The 16,563-nt window shown below is 36.1% G+C and overlaps 1 protein-coding gene across 2 annotated transcripts in view; it reads left to right on the top strand.

The window, feature by feature from the left end:
* The window catches only part of CENPK (centromere protein K), a 29,569-nt gene extending 15,517 nt beyond the window's left edge, over nucleotides 1–14,052 (top strand). For both annotated transcript variants that reach the window (XM_087815387.1, XM_016202637.2), the window contains exons 6-11: nucleotides 1,743–1,789; nucleotides 7,555–7,637; nucleotides 7,734–7,832; nucleotides 8,249–8,375; nucleotides 11,608–11,661; nucleotides 13,178–14,052. In XM_087815387.1, coding sequence (XP_087671513.1) covers nucleotides 1,743–1,789; nucleotides 7,555–7,637; nucleotides 7,734–7,832; nucleotides 8,249–8,375; nucleotides 11,608–11,661; nucleotides 13,178–13,336 — 569 coding nt within the window. In that variant the 3' untranslated portion in view covers nucleotides 13,337–14,052. The remainder of the gene's footprint in view (nucleotides 1–1,742; nucleotides 1,790–7,554; nucleotides 7,638–7,733; nucleotides 7,833–8,248; nucleotides 8,376–11,607; nucleotides 11,662–13,177) is intronic.
* The last annotated feature ends 2,511 nt before the right edge of the window (nucleotides 14,053–16,563 follow it).

The following is a 16,563-nucleotide window of genomic DNA, read 5'->3' as shown; positions in this document are numbered from 1 at the left end:
TCTGTTGGTGCCTCAGATTCATGAACTGGTCTTCATTCCTGGACCCGTTGTGTGGAGCCTACTTGAGTCTTCCTTTTTCATATGTCACATGCAGCCATCATATATTGAATCCTGTTGCCACAAATTTACTTTAAGCTTTCATTCCTAATCCTTATTATAATAGACTTTTTACTTCTCAATTAAGATTTTTTTTTAGGCCCTGGCCATTATGGCTCAGTTGGTTGGGCGACATCCCGTGCACCAAAAGGTTCCTGGTCAGGGCACATGCCCGGGTTGTGGGCTCGATCCCCAGTAGGAGGTGTGCAGGAGGCAGCTGATAGATGTTTCTCTCACACCGATGTTTCTCTCTCTCTAAAAAGATCAATAAAAAATCTTTAAAAAAATAAAAAGGTTTTTTTGGGTTTTTTTAGTTAATTAGAAATTTTCAAATTTAAAGGAAAGTTAAAGGTCTGACTTGATTATTTCACATGTGTATTATCTAGTTTTCCCAGGAGCATTTGTTGAGGAAACTGTCCGTTTCCTCATTGAATTATGTTGGAAGCCTAGTCAAAAATCATTTAACCATATAGTGAGGATTTGTTTCTGAGTACTCTGTTCTGCTCTGTTCTTTTGGTCTCTATGCCTTTCTCCAAGCCAGTAGCACAATTTTGATTACTGTAGCTTTGTAGTTGGAAATTAGGATGTGTGAGACTTCCAACTTTGTTCTTCTTTTTCAAGGTTGTTTTGGCTATTTGAGATTCCATGTGAACTTTAGGATGGATTTTTCTATTTCTACAAAAAATGTCACTGGAACTTTGATAGGGGTTTTATTGAACTTGTAGATTGCTTTGGGTACTGTTGACATCCTAACAGTATTAAGTCTTCCAATCCTTGAACATGGAATGTGTTTTTGTTTCTTAGTGTTTTTCATTTCTTTCAGCAACATTTGTAGTTTTCAGTGTATAAGTCTTTTCCCTCCTAGGTAAATTTATTTCTAAGTATTTCTTTTTAATGCTACATATCATGGAATTTAAAATTCTTTTTCGAATTATCATTATCCCTGACATGCACACTTGGTACTGATAGCACTGAACACACAGGCTTCCCTGTTGGTCAAATATATCCACCTTGCTTAGAGTTGCCAGTACCATAGGCTGCCACATTGGAAGGATTTAAAAAATCTTTGTATTCTTAGAACCTGCCATATTGTATTGTTTGAAATGATTGAATGAATATTGAAATGCTACTCTTGGCCACACTGACTGAGAAGGAGATTTTAAAACTTTTATGTTCTTAGAATCCTCCTCATTGCATTTGCTGAGATGATTTCATACATCCTGTGGCTGCCTATAATCAGTTCTAATTCAGCGCCAATGAAACACATGTTGGAAATTCTGGGATCCTCTAGGATAGCAGATAGCTTAGAAAGTTTTCATATATATATATGTATGTATGAATGGGATCTTGTGACTACAGAAGGCCTACACTAGAGATTATTAATTTGATTTTTAATTATTGAATAAAAGAAAAAGTCACTAAAAACAAAATGTGTAATATCACATTTGTCTAAAATAATATATATTAGTTATATATAAGGCTGTTAAATAAAAATAATTTCATAAATTGCACATATTTCATAAAAAGTTCTATAACATTAAATGGGAAAGAAAAGGGATATCTAAAAAACCACAAATTCAAATTCTTGATTTTTGAGAGATAACTAAGCATATGTATAATTTTGTTTTGTTTGTTTGTTTCTGTAGTACTTCCACTGAATGAAGAGGTCCTGGTAACATTAGGAAAAGAAGAAGTAAGTCACTTAATTTGTAGTAACCCCAAGTAATTTATAACTATAAATGTTTTAGATAAATTTATGACATTATAAGTAGGATGGAACTACTTTAAAACCATATTACTTTTCTATTTTGATTTTAATTATGTTTTATTGAACGGAATATTTTATTTTTTTGGACGTTTGATTTTTATTACTGTTATTTTTAAAAAAATTTTTTTTTCAATTACAGTTGACATATAATACTAGTTTCAGGTGTACAACCTGGTGATTAGACATTTATATAATTTTCGAAGGGATCACATTCCATTCTATGTATGTAACAGTTCTTTATTCATTTATTGATTGGCATTTAGGTTACTTCCATACCTTGGCTATTATAAATAATGCTGCAAAGAACATATGGATACATATGTCTTTTCCATAGTGTTTGGGTTTCTTTGGATAAATACCTCAAAGTGGAATTGCTGGGACCTTCTTTTGTCTCTTATTATAGCCTTTGTTGTAAAGTCTGTTTTGTCTGGTATAAGTATTGATACCCCAGCTTTTTTTTCTCTCATGAATATCTTTTTTATCTTTTTGTGTGTCTTTCAATCTGAAGTGAATCTCTTATAGACAGCATATGTATGGGTCTTGTTTTCTAATCCATTCAGCCACCCTGTGCATTTTTTTTTAATATATCTTTATTGATTTCAGAGAGAGGAAGGGAGAGGGAGAGATAGAAACATCAATGATGAGAGAGCCGTCATCGATCATCTGCCTCCTGCACTGCCCCGACTGGGGATTGAGCCCACAACCTGGGCATGTACTTTGACAGGGAATCAAACCTCTATCTCCTGGATCCTAGATTGATGCTCAGCCATTGAGTCGTGCCCAGCTGGGCCACCCTGCCTTGTGATTGGTGCATTTTGTCTATTTGTATTTAAAGTAATTGTTGATAGATACATATTTATTGCCATTTTATTATTCATACTTTTTATCTTTTTTTCTTCCTCTTAAAGAAGATCCTTTAACATTTTTGTAATACTGGTTTGGTGGTGATGAACTCCTTTAGCTTTTCCTTGTCAAGGAAGCTCTTTATTTGTTCTTCCATTCTAAATGATAGCCTGACTGGTAGAGTAATCTTGGTTGTAGTTCCTTGCTTTTCATCACTTTGAATATTTCATGCCACTCCCTTCTGGCCTGCAAAGTTTCTGTCTTATGGGAGTCCCTTGTAGATAAGTAACTGCTTTTCTCTTGCTGCTTTTGAGATCCTCTCTTTGTTTTTAACCTTTGGTATTTTTATTATGATGTGTCTTAGTGTGGGCCTCTTTGGTATCCTCTTGTTTGGGACTCTGCACTTCCTGGACTTGTCCATTTCCTTTGCCAAGTTAGGAAAGTTTTCAGTCATTATTTTTTCAAATAGGTTTTCAATTCCTTGCTCTCTTTTCCTTCCAGCATCCCCATGATGTGAATGTTGATATGCTTGAAGTTGTCCCAGAGGCCCCTTAAATTACCCTCATTACAGAGTTTTTATTTGTTTCTTTTTAAAAGTTTCAATCTCTTTGGTAAACTACTCATTTTGTTCATTGATTTTACTTCTGAGTTTATTAAACTACATATCTATGTTTTCTTGTAACCTGTTGAGTTTTTTTCAGAACTCAATCTTGAATTCTCTGTCATTTAAATTACATATTTCTAGCTCTTTAAGTTTATTTTCTGGAGATTTTTTAATTTTATTTTTGAGCTGCTCTGTCCCCTTGGTTATTCATGGTTATTTAATGGTACTTCTCTGTCTAGGTGTCTATATATGAGTGACATTTCTCCAGTAGGTTGATAAGAAGAAGTCTTTCAATTTTTTCTAGCAGGTGGCACTGAAGCACAGGTTATTTAGTCTCTTGCACTGCTCTGACTTTTCATTTCTCTGCAGGATGGTGGTGGAAATGTCCTGTTTTCCCTGGGAAGATGGACGTCTCCTCTGTGTTCAGGCTGCGTTGGTCTCATGGGCCCAACCCCATGGGGGAATGTGCTGGGCAATGGTTTCTAAATCTATGAAATCTAGTGCTGTCCACTGCAGCCAGATGCAGCTGTGATGGGTGTGGGTGAGGTGAGCTGGGGGAACCTAGCTGCTGTCTTTATTGCTTTGTTCTTCCAGTAATGGTTATTGGCAAACCTCAGTGGCCTCCCCTCTGTGTCTTCACCTGACCCTGGATTAGTCACAGGGTGTATCTGTCACTGAGGGAAAAAAATTTTCTGTAGTACCACTTCTAAGGCTTGTAGATGATGTGCTCCGCAACCCAACATTCGCTGCTACAGTTTCTTCTGAGGCCCAGGGCTAGCTCTGGGAGGGTGAGGAGAGACAAGCCCTGGAAGGGTGTGGGAAGGCATCCAGGCTTTGTCTCTTTGTTTCTCTGTCTGGAATGCTGATTGCCAGATGACCATGGCTGCACCTCTGTGCTGCGTCTCTGCCCATGTCACTGGGTTCAGCCATAGTGCATACTAACCACTCCTTCAGGAATCCTCACTGTATCTCTCTGCTCCTCTCAGCTGAAGGGAGTGCCAGCGGCAACCTGATTCTTCTCCTCTTTAGGCTAAAACCCCCAGTGAACCCCAGGCTGCACCACTAGCACCATCTCAGCTCTTCTCCCTTCCCACGTCCCCCCTTTACTTCCACTTGCCCACCTACAGTTGTATCAATACGTGGATCTCTCAGACATGTTTGTGTGTTGAGCAGGGAGTCCTTTGTTGAATTATAGCTTTTCAAATTGTTGAAACTTCAAGGGGAGAGACCAAGAGGGGAACCTCTGACGTTACCATTCCTTTGACCTCAAAGCCCACTTTTGATGCCAACTGTGTCAGGGTTTTCCCCAAGACCACTCTCGGTCTCTGTAACTTGCTAAATAGGCTCCCAGCATTCAGAAGAGCTATTATAGTCATGGTTGTGGTTTATTATAGTGAGAGGACACCGATTAAAATGAGCAAAGGGAAAAGGCACATGAGCTAAGCGTATTGGAGTCCTTTCCCACTGGGTATGTTTAATTCTTCCTGCAACTGTGTGTGATAACATGGTCAAAGTGTGATCAGACAGAGAAGTTCACCTTACCCTGTTGGTCATGGTTTCTATCAGGAGTCAGTTGCTATGCATGCAGGGCCTCCTTCACTGTCTTCAGCTACTCAGACTCCAGGTCCCAGAGCAAAAATGCATTTACCAGGAATGACGTCATTAGAATAAACTGTCTAATCAAACTCGTACCATCTGGCCCAAGGGTCCGGGCGCACGCAAACACTCTTAACAGGCAGAATATTCCAGGTGTCTCATAGCTTCTCTTCCAGGAATCCACCAGCAGCCAGTTCTGAAGACTGGCCTTTCTTGGTAACGTGCAGAGTTTGTGCAACCATGGCCTGCTGAATTAACCCTTGCCCTGAAACCGCTTTTTATTCTCTTAACAGTGTCTTTTGAAGAACATACACTCCTAATTTGATTAATTCTATTTTATCAAGTTTTCTTTTAAAGTTTGTGCTCAGCCCAGCCGGGAGTGGCTCAGTGGTTGAGCGTCGACCTGGGATCCAGGCGATCGGGGTTCGATTCCTGGTCAGAGCACATGCTCAGGTTGCGGGCTCGATCAATGACTCTCTCATCATTGATGTTTCTATCTCTCTCTCTCCCTCTCCTTTCCTCTCTCTGAAATCAATAAAGATATATTTAAAAATATATATATTTTTTAAAGTTTTAGGTTTCACATTTAGATCTATGATCCATTTTGAAATAACGTTTATATATGAAATGAGTTGTTAATAAAGCTTAGTTTTTGCATATAGACACAAATTGTTCCAATACAAATTGTTGAAAGAACTATCTTTCTGTTTTGGATTTCCTTTGCACATTTACTGAAAATTAATTGACCATATATAGTGGATCTATTTCTAGACTCTTCATTTGTCCTTTGGATGTGTCTCTTCCTTGATTCTGTGTTTCTGTCTTAGTCCAATACCACATTGTTTTACTTACTGAAGCTTTGTAATAAGTTTTGAAAATAAATTGTGTAAGTTATCTAACTTTGTTTTTGTTTGTTTTTTACCAAAATTGTTTTATATTTTCATATAAATTAGAGTTGGCTTGTTAGTTTGTCCCATAAAAAAAGCTTACTGGAATTTTGGTTGTGATTGCCCTGACTCTATAGTTTAATGAGGAGAATTGACATCTTTAGCATATTGAGTCTCAGTTCAGATATCCTTTGCACTGTATGATCTCTGCATTGATTTAGGTTTCCATTTATTTGATGTTTTAAAAATTTATCTCATCAATGTTTTGTATCTCACTAAATCAGCACACTAAAAAAGAAAAAAAAGCTTGATCATCTCAATGAATTCATAAAGAATAAGTGATAAAATTTAATATTCATGATTTTTAAAAAAGACTTCATAAATTATAATAGAAGTATGGAAGTCTTATACATGTTTTGCCAAATTCATTCCTTTTGTATTTTATATTTTTGATGCTAGTAAAATTATCTTTTTTTATAATTCTCACCAGAGGATATGTTTTTCATTGATGAGACAGACAGAGAGAGAGAGAAACATCGATCTGTGTCTCCTGAGTATACCCCGACTGGGGATCAAACCCATAATCTTGGTGTGTGCCCTGACCAGGACGTACGGGACAGTGCTCCAACCAACTGAGCTACACTGGCCAGGGCTAAAATTATATTTTTTGTCAGGCTTTGTTATCAGGGCAATACCAGCTTCATAGAAATTGAGAAGTATTTTGTTCTCAAAGAGTTTGTATAGAATCAGTGTTATTCCTTGAATGTTTGTTAGATTTTTAGATAAAGCCTTCTGGGCCTGGCGTAAAACTACAGATTCAGTTTCTTTACTTCTAGTTAGGTTTCCTGTTTTCTTTGAATGAGCTTTGGTAGTTTGTGTCTTTCAAAGAGTTTGTCTATTTTATCTAATTTTTCAAATTTATTGACATAAACTATTCATAGCATTCCCCCATTACCATTTTAATGTTTGTAAAATGTCGCCTTTTTCATAAGTGATGTTGGTAATTTCTGTCCTCTTTTCACCTATAAATTAGGCTGGGTAATTTTTGACCTAAAAAAATCATCCTTGGGCCTGGCTGGTGTTGCTCAGTGGTTGAGCATCGACCTGTGAACCAGGAGGTCACGGTTCGATTCCTATCGGCACATGCCCGGGTTGTGGGCTCAGTCCGCAGTGGGGGGCGTGTGGAAGGCGGCCGACCCATGAATCTCTCAGTACTGATGTTTCTCTCTCTCTTCCTCTCCCTTCCTCTCTCTGAAATCAATAAAAACATATTTTTAAAAAATCGTCTTTGGGTTTCATTGATTTTTTTTCTCTATTTTTCTTTTTGTTTTTCTACTTCATTGATTTAAGCTTTTATCATTTTTTCTTCAGTTTAATTTTGGTTTTATATGCCCTTTTCCTAGTTATGGTGGAAGGTGAGGTCATTATAATGAGAGCTGTCTTTTTTCTAATATAGACTTTTAGTGATGTAAATTCCGATCCAATGAAGCTTTTGCTTCATCCCAGAAAATTTTATTTTGTTTTTATTTTCAGACAGCTTATAATAATTTATTTTTCTGTTGATTGCTTCTTTGGCCGATAGATTATGTAGAAGCCTGTTTTTAGTATCCAAGTATTTGCACATTTTCCAGGTCTCTCTCTGTTATTGGTGTTTAGTTTCATCGCCAGGCCCTGTTTAAGGTGATGCCAGTGTGGTTGCCTTGGGGTTTATGTGCCTGGTCTTTGTTTCCATTTGTCCTCTTCTCTGACCCTCTTTCTAGTTCCAGAAATTGAGACATGATCTTGAATTGGTCCAATCTACTATTCAGTCAAAGAATGAGAAGTTGAAGGAAGACTTGGAAAGGTATATTTATGTTATAATTACTATAGTCATCGATATGTTGAATTGGCGTTAATGTTTTACTTGCCCACTGTTTGTTTTCTTTTTCTGTGTTGAAAGGGAGCAACGATGGTTGGATGAGCAGCAGCAGATCCTCGAGTCTCTTATTGTTGTACACAGTGAACTGAAACATCAGATTGTGACAGTTTCTGAATCAAGGTATTATTTCTCTGTCCTAGGTTTTCAAACTAGGAGAAAGTATTTTCTATTTTTTACATGAAATACATGGAAAAATGTAAGTTTTACCATAAAATTGTGAGTCTTATCCTAGCTTTTGCTTTCTATTAGTTACATGATCTTTTACAAATGACTTGACTTTTAGTTTCCGTATGTATTAAATAGAGAATAATACTTTCATAAAAGTATCCTCAGTCAGGGCACATACCCAGATTTTGGGTTTGGTCCCAGGTCGGGGTGGGTAAAGGAGGCAACCAATCGATGTTTCTCTCTGACATCGATTTCTCTCTCTTTCTCTCTCTCTCTCTCCCTCCCTCTCTCCCTCCATCCCTCCCTACCTTCCCCCTTCTCCCTTCTCCTCTCTAAAAAATCAATGAAAACATATTTTTTTAAAAAAGAATCTTCAATGAGCTGAAAACTAAACTACGTGGTATAAAAGAATATAAGGAGAAACTATTGGTTACCTTGAGTGAGTTTCTGGAAGAACACTTTCCTCTGCCTGATAGAAATGTTAAAAAGAAAAAGGTAAGTTTTAAAGAAGACATTCATGTAGATATGCATGTATGAAATTGTTACATTTGATAGGATCAAATGTAAATTTTCTGATAAATTTTTGTATGTTATACATTTCAAAGATACACAGATACATGTAGAGAAATTATTTATTGAAAAATTAGAAACAACCTTGTTCAGCAATACAGGGATAGTTAAATACTTTTTTTAATATTGTGTCCATATTTTGAGGGAAATGCAGCTTTAAAAAATATATTGAACACTATCAAAGGAGTTAATGAAATGCTCACAATTTATTGTTAAATGGATAAAACAGATGATTAAATTGTATGTCTAATTTATACCAAAAGATGTAATAGTGCTTATGTCTAGGGCTAGGATTATAAGAGATATCTGTTTTTATTTTTACTATTTTTTATATTTTCCATGAACACATGTAACTTTTAAAATCAGAAGAATTGTTGTTTAAAATCTGTTAGTGTAAACTGTTGACTATTTTAATAGTAATTAATATGAAATAAACCTTTTCCACAAAAGCAAATAAATATTACACTGGGTGACAGAAGATGGGAACAACCACTTTAATTACTTGTTTAAAAACAGTATATTGTAGCCTGCCCGGCATGGCTCAGTGCTTGATCTATAAACCAGAAGGTCAGGGTGTGATTCCTGGTCAGGGCACATGCCTGGGTTGTGGGCTCGATCCCCAGTAGGGGGTGTGCAGGAGGCAGCCGATCAATGACTCTCTCATCATTGATGTTTCTCTCTCTCTCTCTTTCTCTCCCCCTTCCTCTCTCTGAAATCAACTAAAAAATTTTTTTAAAAATAAATAAAAACAGTATGTTATATGAATAAGACATGTGGAAGTGGAATAGGCATTGAAACTGCCACCAGAATGATCTTTCAAAAAAGATATAGTTTAATCACTTTTTAACATAAAGTTTTTGATGGCTCCCTACAAGAAGAAGTCTGTAAACCGCTTAGAGTAATGAATTTATATGCTGAACTTGGTCTGTCTCTTTAGCCTCCCTTCCAACCATTCTTTATCCATTTCTTGCACAAATCCGTTCAACCACACTACTGTAGTTCCAGTATGTATGCAATGACCCGTCACTTTTTGGGTCTTATACATTATATTCCCTCTGCTTACAAGATGCTTCCTCTCTGGTGAGGATAGCAAAGTCCTACTTAAGGCAACTCAGACATCATCTTTTATGCAAAACATTGAATGAATTTTGTGTCCTTTTATTAGCAGTTATCACATAATTTTGTAGTAATCATTTATGAGCTATCTCCCTGTTTGCCTACCATGCACTCTGAGTTCTTGCTGTGTTTAATTCATTGCTGTGTCTCTACTATCTTCCGTGTCTATTACAGTACCTTCTAATTTCATATGAATGACTGGATGTGTATACTAGGAAAAGGAGAAGTTGTCTTGGTTTTCTTATAGTCTTTGTTTTTTAAATTCTTCCATTTCTTCTTTGTAACTGTCAGTATGCTTTACATTTGTTACAAACTATGTCTCCCATTCTACTCTCCATTGTTTCATTTACCCCTAATTTATTTCTGAATTGTTGACAGCCTTCTCTTAACCATTTCATTAAGTTCATGATTCTTTACCTATTAATGATAAAAATGCTACAGTAACTCACTGACTTATTTTCTGATCCCTGTTTCCCCTTTTTCCAACTTTTTAAAAACCTGTTAACCTCCACTAATGGAACCAGAGGTTTGAGGCATTTTCAAAAGGAAGCATTGATTACAGAAGTCATCATCATGTGTTCGTTCAGTCGTGTTTGATAAGCTCCCTTTTCTTAAATGAAGTATGTGAACTATTGATTCATGTCAAAAAATGATGGGTTACTTTCTCTGTCAAGCAATGCTACTGGATATAATACTAGATGTATTAGTCAGCTCAAGCTGCCGTAACAAAATACTGCAGACTAGAGGGCTTAAACAAAAGAAATTTGTTTTCTCACAGTTCTGTAGGCTAGAAGTCCAAGAACAGGGTACCCTCAGAGTTGGTTTCTGCTGAGGCCTTTCTTCCTGGCTGTGGACAGCAGCTGCCTTCTAGCTGTGTCCTCACTTGGCCTTTCTCTATGTGAGTGTAGAGAAAAAGAGCTCTCTGGTGTCTCTCCCTCTTATTGTAAGGACTCCAGTCCACTTGGATTAGGGCCCCACTGTTATGACCGCATTCAACTTTAATCACCTCTTTAAAGGCTCTATCTTCAAATGTAGTCACATTGGTTAGGACTTCAGTTTTGGAGGGCACAATTCAATTCGTAACACCGTACTTTATAATTCAAAGATGTATACAAAGAAGAAAGAAGCAACCAGAATCCCTCCATCAGACCATTAACATTAGGTGAACATCATTTGAGACATCTAAACCTATACATATACAGAAACATAAATAGCGTGCTGGATGGATGAGTCAGCATAATTTTGTATATGCTAATACAATCCTAAACTTGAATAGAATTCTAGCATCTACAAGTGTGGAAATGAGTCTTCCCTTTTATCTTTGGTGTTCGAATCACACCTATATCATTGTGGAGACTGGACTAAAAAAACAAAGACAAATTAGACCACATTTAAAAAACAACCATAATACTGAAGGGCTACAAGTCTATGGCTTATGAAAAATGATTGAAGGAACTAATGATGATTATTATGGAGAAGACTTGAGGTTCATAATAGCTGCCTTCAGATATTTGAGGAACTCTTGCATGGAAATGGAATAAGATTTATTCTGTTATGTCAAGGTTAAAAGAACCAGTGAGTTGAGTTAACATTAGGAACTATAGAAAGATGAACAAACAAGGCTCCCTGGGACGCAAGTTTCCTGTCCTGAAGCTGTATAAATACAGTCTGGAACGTCATTTCTTTGGTTTATTTTGATTGGGAGGTTCAAACACTAAACTTTTATATAAGTAAATATATAATATATATAATATCCATTTTATATTTGTAGGTAGTCTGAATTGTATTTTCCAGTAATTGCAAAAGATTTCACTGTCTTAGAGGTTGTTTCAACTGTTTTGTTATGAAACTGTTAGTGTAAGCAGGTTGTTTACTTTCAGAATTCTTTTTAAATCACCTAATTATAAGTGGTTTTAGTATACCTTGTATCATTGCATTTAAGAAATATTAACTTTTAAAACTTTGTAATAAATACTGTTTAATATTCTGCCATTGGCAGAATCAAAATGTTAATTCTTTGTTATTCATGTTTCTCTCAAAGAAAAGTACTCAAGAATCAACTACACAGCTGATAACACTGCACGAAATGTTAGAGGTAAGTGTTTTGTGTAGTTGTTTTGTCTTGAAGATGTCTCTTAGCGATTTGTGAATAATTTACATAGGCTTGAAAAAGAAAAAACACTGCTTTAGTTCTTAAGGTAAGCACCAATCTTTGTTAGATATATTTATGTTAATTTATCTTTAGTATAAAGTTTTTGTTTTCTATATAGTATTAGAAAGAATAGTGTCATTTTTAAAAAGAACATGAAATTAGAACCTGACTCTTAATCAAATGCCAAGATTATTACTTTAAGAAAATTTCATGATATTATTATTTCACAATGAAACCTTATGCTGTTACACTGATGGTATCTTTAGTTGGCAACTGCATTTTATTGAAAATAAGTGAGTTTAAGGATTCTTTCAACAAGGTTGCAGAAATCCATGCATAATTTTTCTTTAAATAACATCAGCCTCTTTTTTTTCCATAATGTCAGGCCTGACTAATTCCAAACAATTATAGAATTGATAAACATCTTTTTCTGCTTAACATTTACCTTCTTTTTTTTAACAAATATCTTTGACCTTTTCAAAAAATGTTTTTGAACGTCATCCAGTTACCAAATATGTGAAATATTCAAGAGATCTTGGTATGACAATCCACTGCGAACTGGGCAGAAAGGAAGGTAAAATAGTGTATGAAGAGGGAGATATTTAATAATTAGTGTGTCTTTTTAAATTCATTGGCAAGTTTAGGAGAAAGATATCACTAAATTTGTTTCATTGTAATTTTATGAATTGGATGCTAAAGTCTCTGTTTTTACCCAGCTAAATAGTTTTGGTGCCTCAAGATACCTTCATATAGAATATTATTGCTTTGAAAGCAAAATACAAATACTTATTAGATTTGTGATTAGAATCTTTTAATAGATTTCTAATTATTCCAGTTTATACTGAAACTAAGAAACTACTGTTTCTTATGGATGACTTAACTTTTTAAAAATAAACAGCAACAAAAAACAAAAGTTGTCATATATGTGACAAATATTGGCAGTTATTAACTGGGAAATACACGTGTAATTTTGGAATAGTGTATTGTGAGATCCCATCTAAAATTTAGAATGAGAAACCATTTTTGTCTACAACTTACATTATCAATGATAAAAGTAACCGATATGTAAACTGCAATTTAGTGAAAAATGATACAATAGACATGTTGATTTTACAGTTGAATTTTTATCATTTATTTCTGGCACCTACAAGAATTAGAAATGAGTAAGAAAGATTTTAAATATATTAAAATAAGCAGTCGCTTTAAAATAGGAATAATATTTAATTCTATTGTCATCATACCCAAAAGAATGAGACCAAAAAACACCCCCCCAGGATGTGTGCTTGAAATAGCTGAAGTTAATGATAGATAAAAATTTTATTTCAATAATTAAGATATTGATATTATTATGAAATGTGATTGAGATGAGTTTCCTAGTGTCACTTTATTGCTATGGCACTTAATATTTGTATAAATTATGCTTTTTCTTTTCCATGTTCCTTAAAATATCTTTTCCTAGATTCTTTTAAATAGATTATTTGGTGTTCCACATGATCCATACGTCAAAATCAGTGATTCTTTTTGGCCACCTTATATTGAGCTGCTCCTGCGTAACGGAATTGCCTTGAGACATCCGGAAGATCCAACCCAAATAAGACTAGAAGCTTTCCATCAGTAAAGGGGGTCTCTTTCACACAGCACTTAAAGGATGTTGTCGTTCAAGGGTAATGGAAACACTGAGTATCGCTTGGATGAAGAAAATTACTTGCAAATCAAAGCATGCCGTCCGTATTTCTTCTATCCTTAAAATGACACGTGCTGCCATCTGCTATTCGTTTAAAGCTGGTCCTTTCACGTTCAGGTCGGTGCTCTGGTATTTTCAAGGTGATAGACGAGGAAGCAAGTAAAACTGCTCCAGGCTGAATTGTTGTAAAGCATTTATTGCACCTTATGCAGTGCTCTTCGGAAAACTCTTTGTTAATTTATGATATCACTAATGTCATAATTTATTTAAAAATTTATGACAGTTTCTTTTATGCATTTTGAGTTCTATTTGCTATTTAACTTCTTTAAATTTAGGAATTATAATGGAAAGGCCATTTTAATATGCAGATGGTTTTAAAGCTGACTTAGTGTCTGATGTAGAAAGAAGCATAATTTAAAAGTGTTTAGTAAATCTGTTCCATGTATACTGCCTTATTTCTAGATTTGTTAAAAATTGAAATAAAAAAATGGATAAAAGTAGTAGAAAGCTTTTAAAATTTTATCATATATTAAGTGATATATATTAAACCACTCTCAAGAGTGGTTTACTCTTGTGCTATTGCTAACGAAACTGTCCATAAAATTTTATCTTTGTAACTTTTCTGTAAATAAAATTCTTATCTAAAAATATCTAGCTTTTTTGATGATGTGGCATGATATTTTTATAAACTAAATAGACTTTTTGTTCTTTTTAAATATATCTTTATTGATTTCAGAGAGAGGAAAGGAGAGGGAGAGACAGAAACAACAATGATGAGAGAGTCATTGATCGGCTGCCTCCTGCACGCCCCCTGCTGGGGATCGAGCCCACAACCCGGGCATGTGCCCTGACCAGGAATCAAACCCCTATTGCTTGGATCCTAGGTCGTTGCTCAACCGCTGAGCCACGCCTGGCAGGGCTAGACTTGATAGGTAGATAAATGAAGATATTATAGGGCTCATTCAGGATTATATACAAGCTAAACTATGGAATTCCAAACTCATTTGGTATTGTTACCGGACTAAATGGGTTCAGTTGCCTGCACACTTCAAAGCCCAAAAAGACATGCACAGGAGCTGGCAGCTGAGAAAGTGAGGGTTTACTCGTTCAGGAAGTGGCCTACGCCCAGTCACCTGTTAGCTTAATGCTCAAGACCTGACTAATTGATGGCTTCCAGGGAACGGGTTATTAATCGTGGTGACTAAGAGAGTTAGGGGCATGGTCTCTACTGCTATTGGTGCTAGGGTTGGGGGTAGTTCACCAGTGAGTGCATCTGGTCTTGATATCAAAAATGGCATTGCTTCATTTGGTTTCGTCACTTCTCTGGGTCTAGAGCTGAAACAGCTGAGACCTAGATGTTATCTCTAGTTTGACGAAACTGTCTCTGTGGCCAACAAACCGGAGCCTTTGATCCTAAGATTATGTGATACTAATCAGAACCTCATTGTCCTGAGGGCTCAATGATTAAGGGAGTGGACATGCAAGGGATAAGGAGGCAGATGAATCAGGGTGCTGGATGAGGCCAGTTTAAATCAAAAAAGGAAAGAATGGAGAAAAGATCATATTAAAGAAATGAAGTTTCTACGTGGTTACAATCCCCTTCCCCTTTCTTTTGATCTTACCTCAGTCTTAAAGAATGGAGGGCAACCATGTCCAGGTTCATTCAAGGGGGAGGATTAGCTCGTAAGATGGAGTCAGATTTGTCTGCTTATTGTGCCCCTCTTATCTGGCTCTTACAGTCTCACATGCCCACCTGTTCCTCGATGATCCCCGTGTCTTAGAGGGGGCATTCTAGGTGTTCAGTTTACAAGCAGGAACCACAGCAATGGCTGATGAAGCAATAGGCCAGGATACGTGTACTCTCAGTATTAATCAGAGCACACCATAGTTAGTCTGAGTCTTCAAGACTGCCAGTCGGGAAGACTTCTAGATGAAAGTCTCAGAGCTTCATTTTTGTTGGAATGAAGGGAAGCCATGACAATCTAACATTCCCCTGGCCTGCAGCCCAAACATCCCTGATGAACATCCTGACACCAGCTCAAGAAAGCGCTCTCTGTGGCTTACACAGTATCATTCACCAAAACCATCCAAGCATGAGCTGTTGTGATGATTTCTCCGAAGTTTACATTATGTTGTCTACAAATGCAAGGCTTAGAAACATAGTTTTAGTTCTCAGTGATTTCAAGGCAAAGGATGGGAGAAAAGTGAAACACTAGTTCAGAGGGCCGCAGCCAAATACTTTCATTAGAAAAATTCAGGATCCAGTCCAGTCCACAGGTGAAAAATAAGATTTTAAAGACAATTGAACTAGAATCTAATATCCACAATTGGACATTATGGTTTCCATTGGAATGTTTTTCCCTCTCTAAAATCATGTTTATTTTATCAAATAAGTTAGGACTAACTTATTGTATAAGTCTAGTTTCAATAAATTTGGTCTGTTATTTGCATAATTAGGACAAGAATAGTAATTGATCATATAGGCTCTTTTAAAATGCTTTGCTGGAATTTCATAAGGAATCTCCAGATTGAATTTTAACCTCTCACAGCTAAGAAGCCAAGCCACGTATTTGCCATCAGCATTTGCCTGCAGTAGCTATCTATCTCGGTGAATTCCTCAGGTTGTTGAGGTGCCCCAAATGTCTTGAAGTTCTTGCTATCTCCCAGGAGAGCGACCTTCGTTCTTTACCTGGAAGCACTGCGGTGAGCCATAAGGTACCAGGCTGTTTTTCAAGCCTTATATAGGCCTCCAAAGTCAATCTTAATTTCTTAGAATTTTCTGGTGACATCCAGAGTCTATGCATGTCCTTCTCAAACATGACATTTCCAGTCAAAGGTCTTGGTAATAAATCAATTCCTAATTGTGTTCTGTTATAAAAAGAACATATTCCTATCAGATTCACGCAAACCATATTGCTTGAAAATAATATTCTGAGTCTCCAAACTTCTAGATGGATCAGGTAGGGAGAAAAATGTTTCAATACTACTTTCAAAGGTATAGTTTACCAAATTGCTGCAAGTCTTAGGTAGTTTAAGAGAAAACAAGTTTCCTTGTATCTAAGAAACATTAAAAATTAGAAATATTTCCAACAAAAAGTTATAAAAATTATAATCATCCTCAGTTCATTCAGTCCCACAGACTTAATTCTTGTCTATCTTAA

This window comes from Miniopterus natalensis, chromosome 3, assembly GCF_054644295.1.
Source record: "Miniopterus natalensis isolate mMinNat1 chromosome 3, mMinNat1.hap1, whole genome shotgun sequence".
NCBI lineage: Eukaryota > Metazoa > Chordata > Mammalia > Chiroptera > Miniopteridae > Miniopterus > Miniopterus natalensis.
Note: the sequence above shows the minus strand (reverse complement) of the source record. Positions and strands in the feature narration are given on the sequence as shown.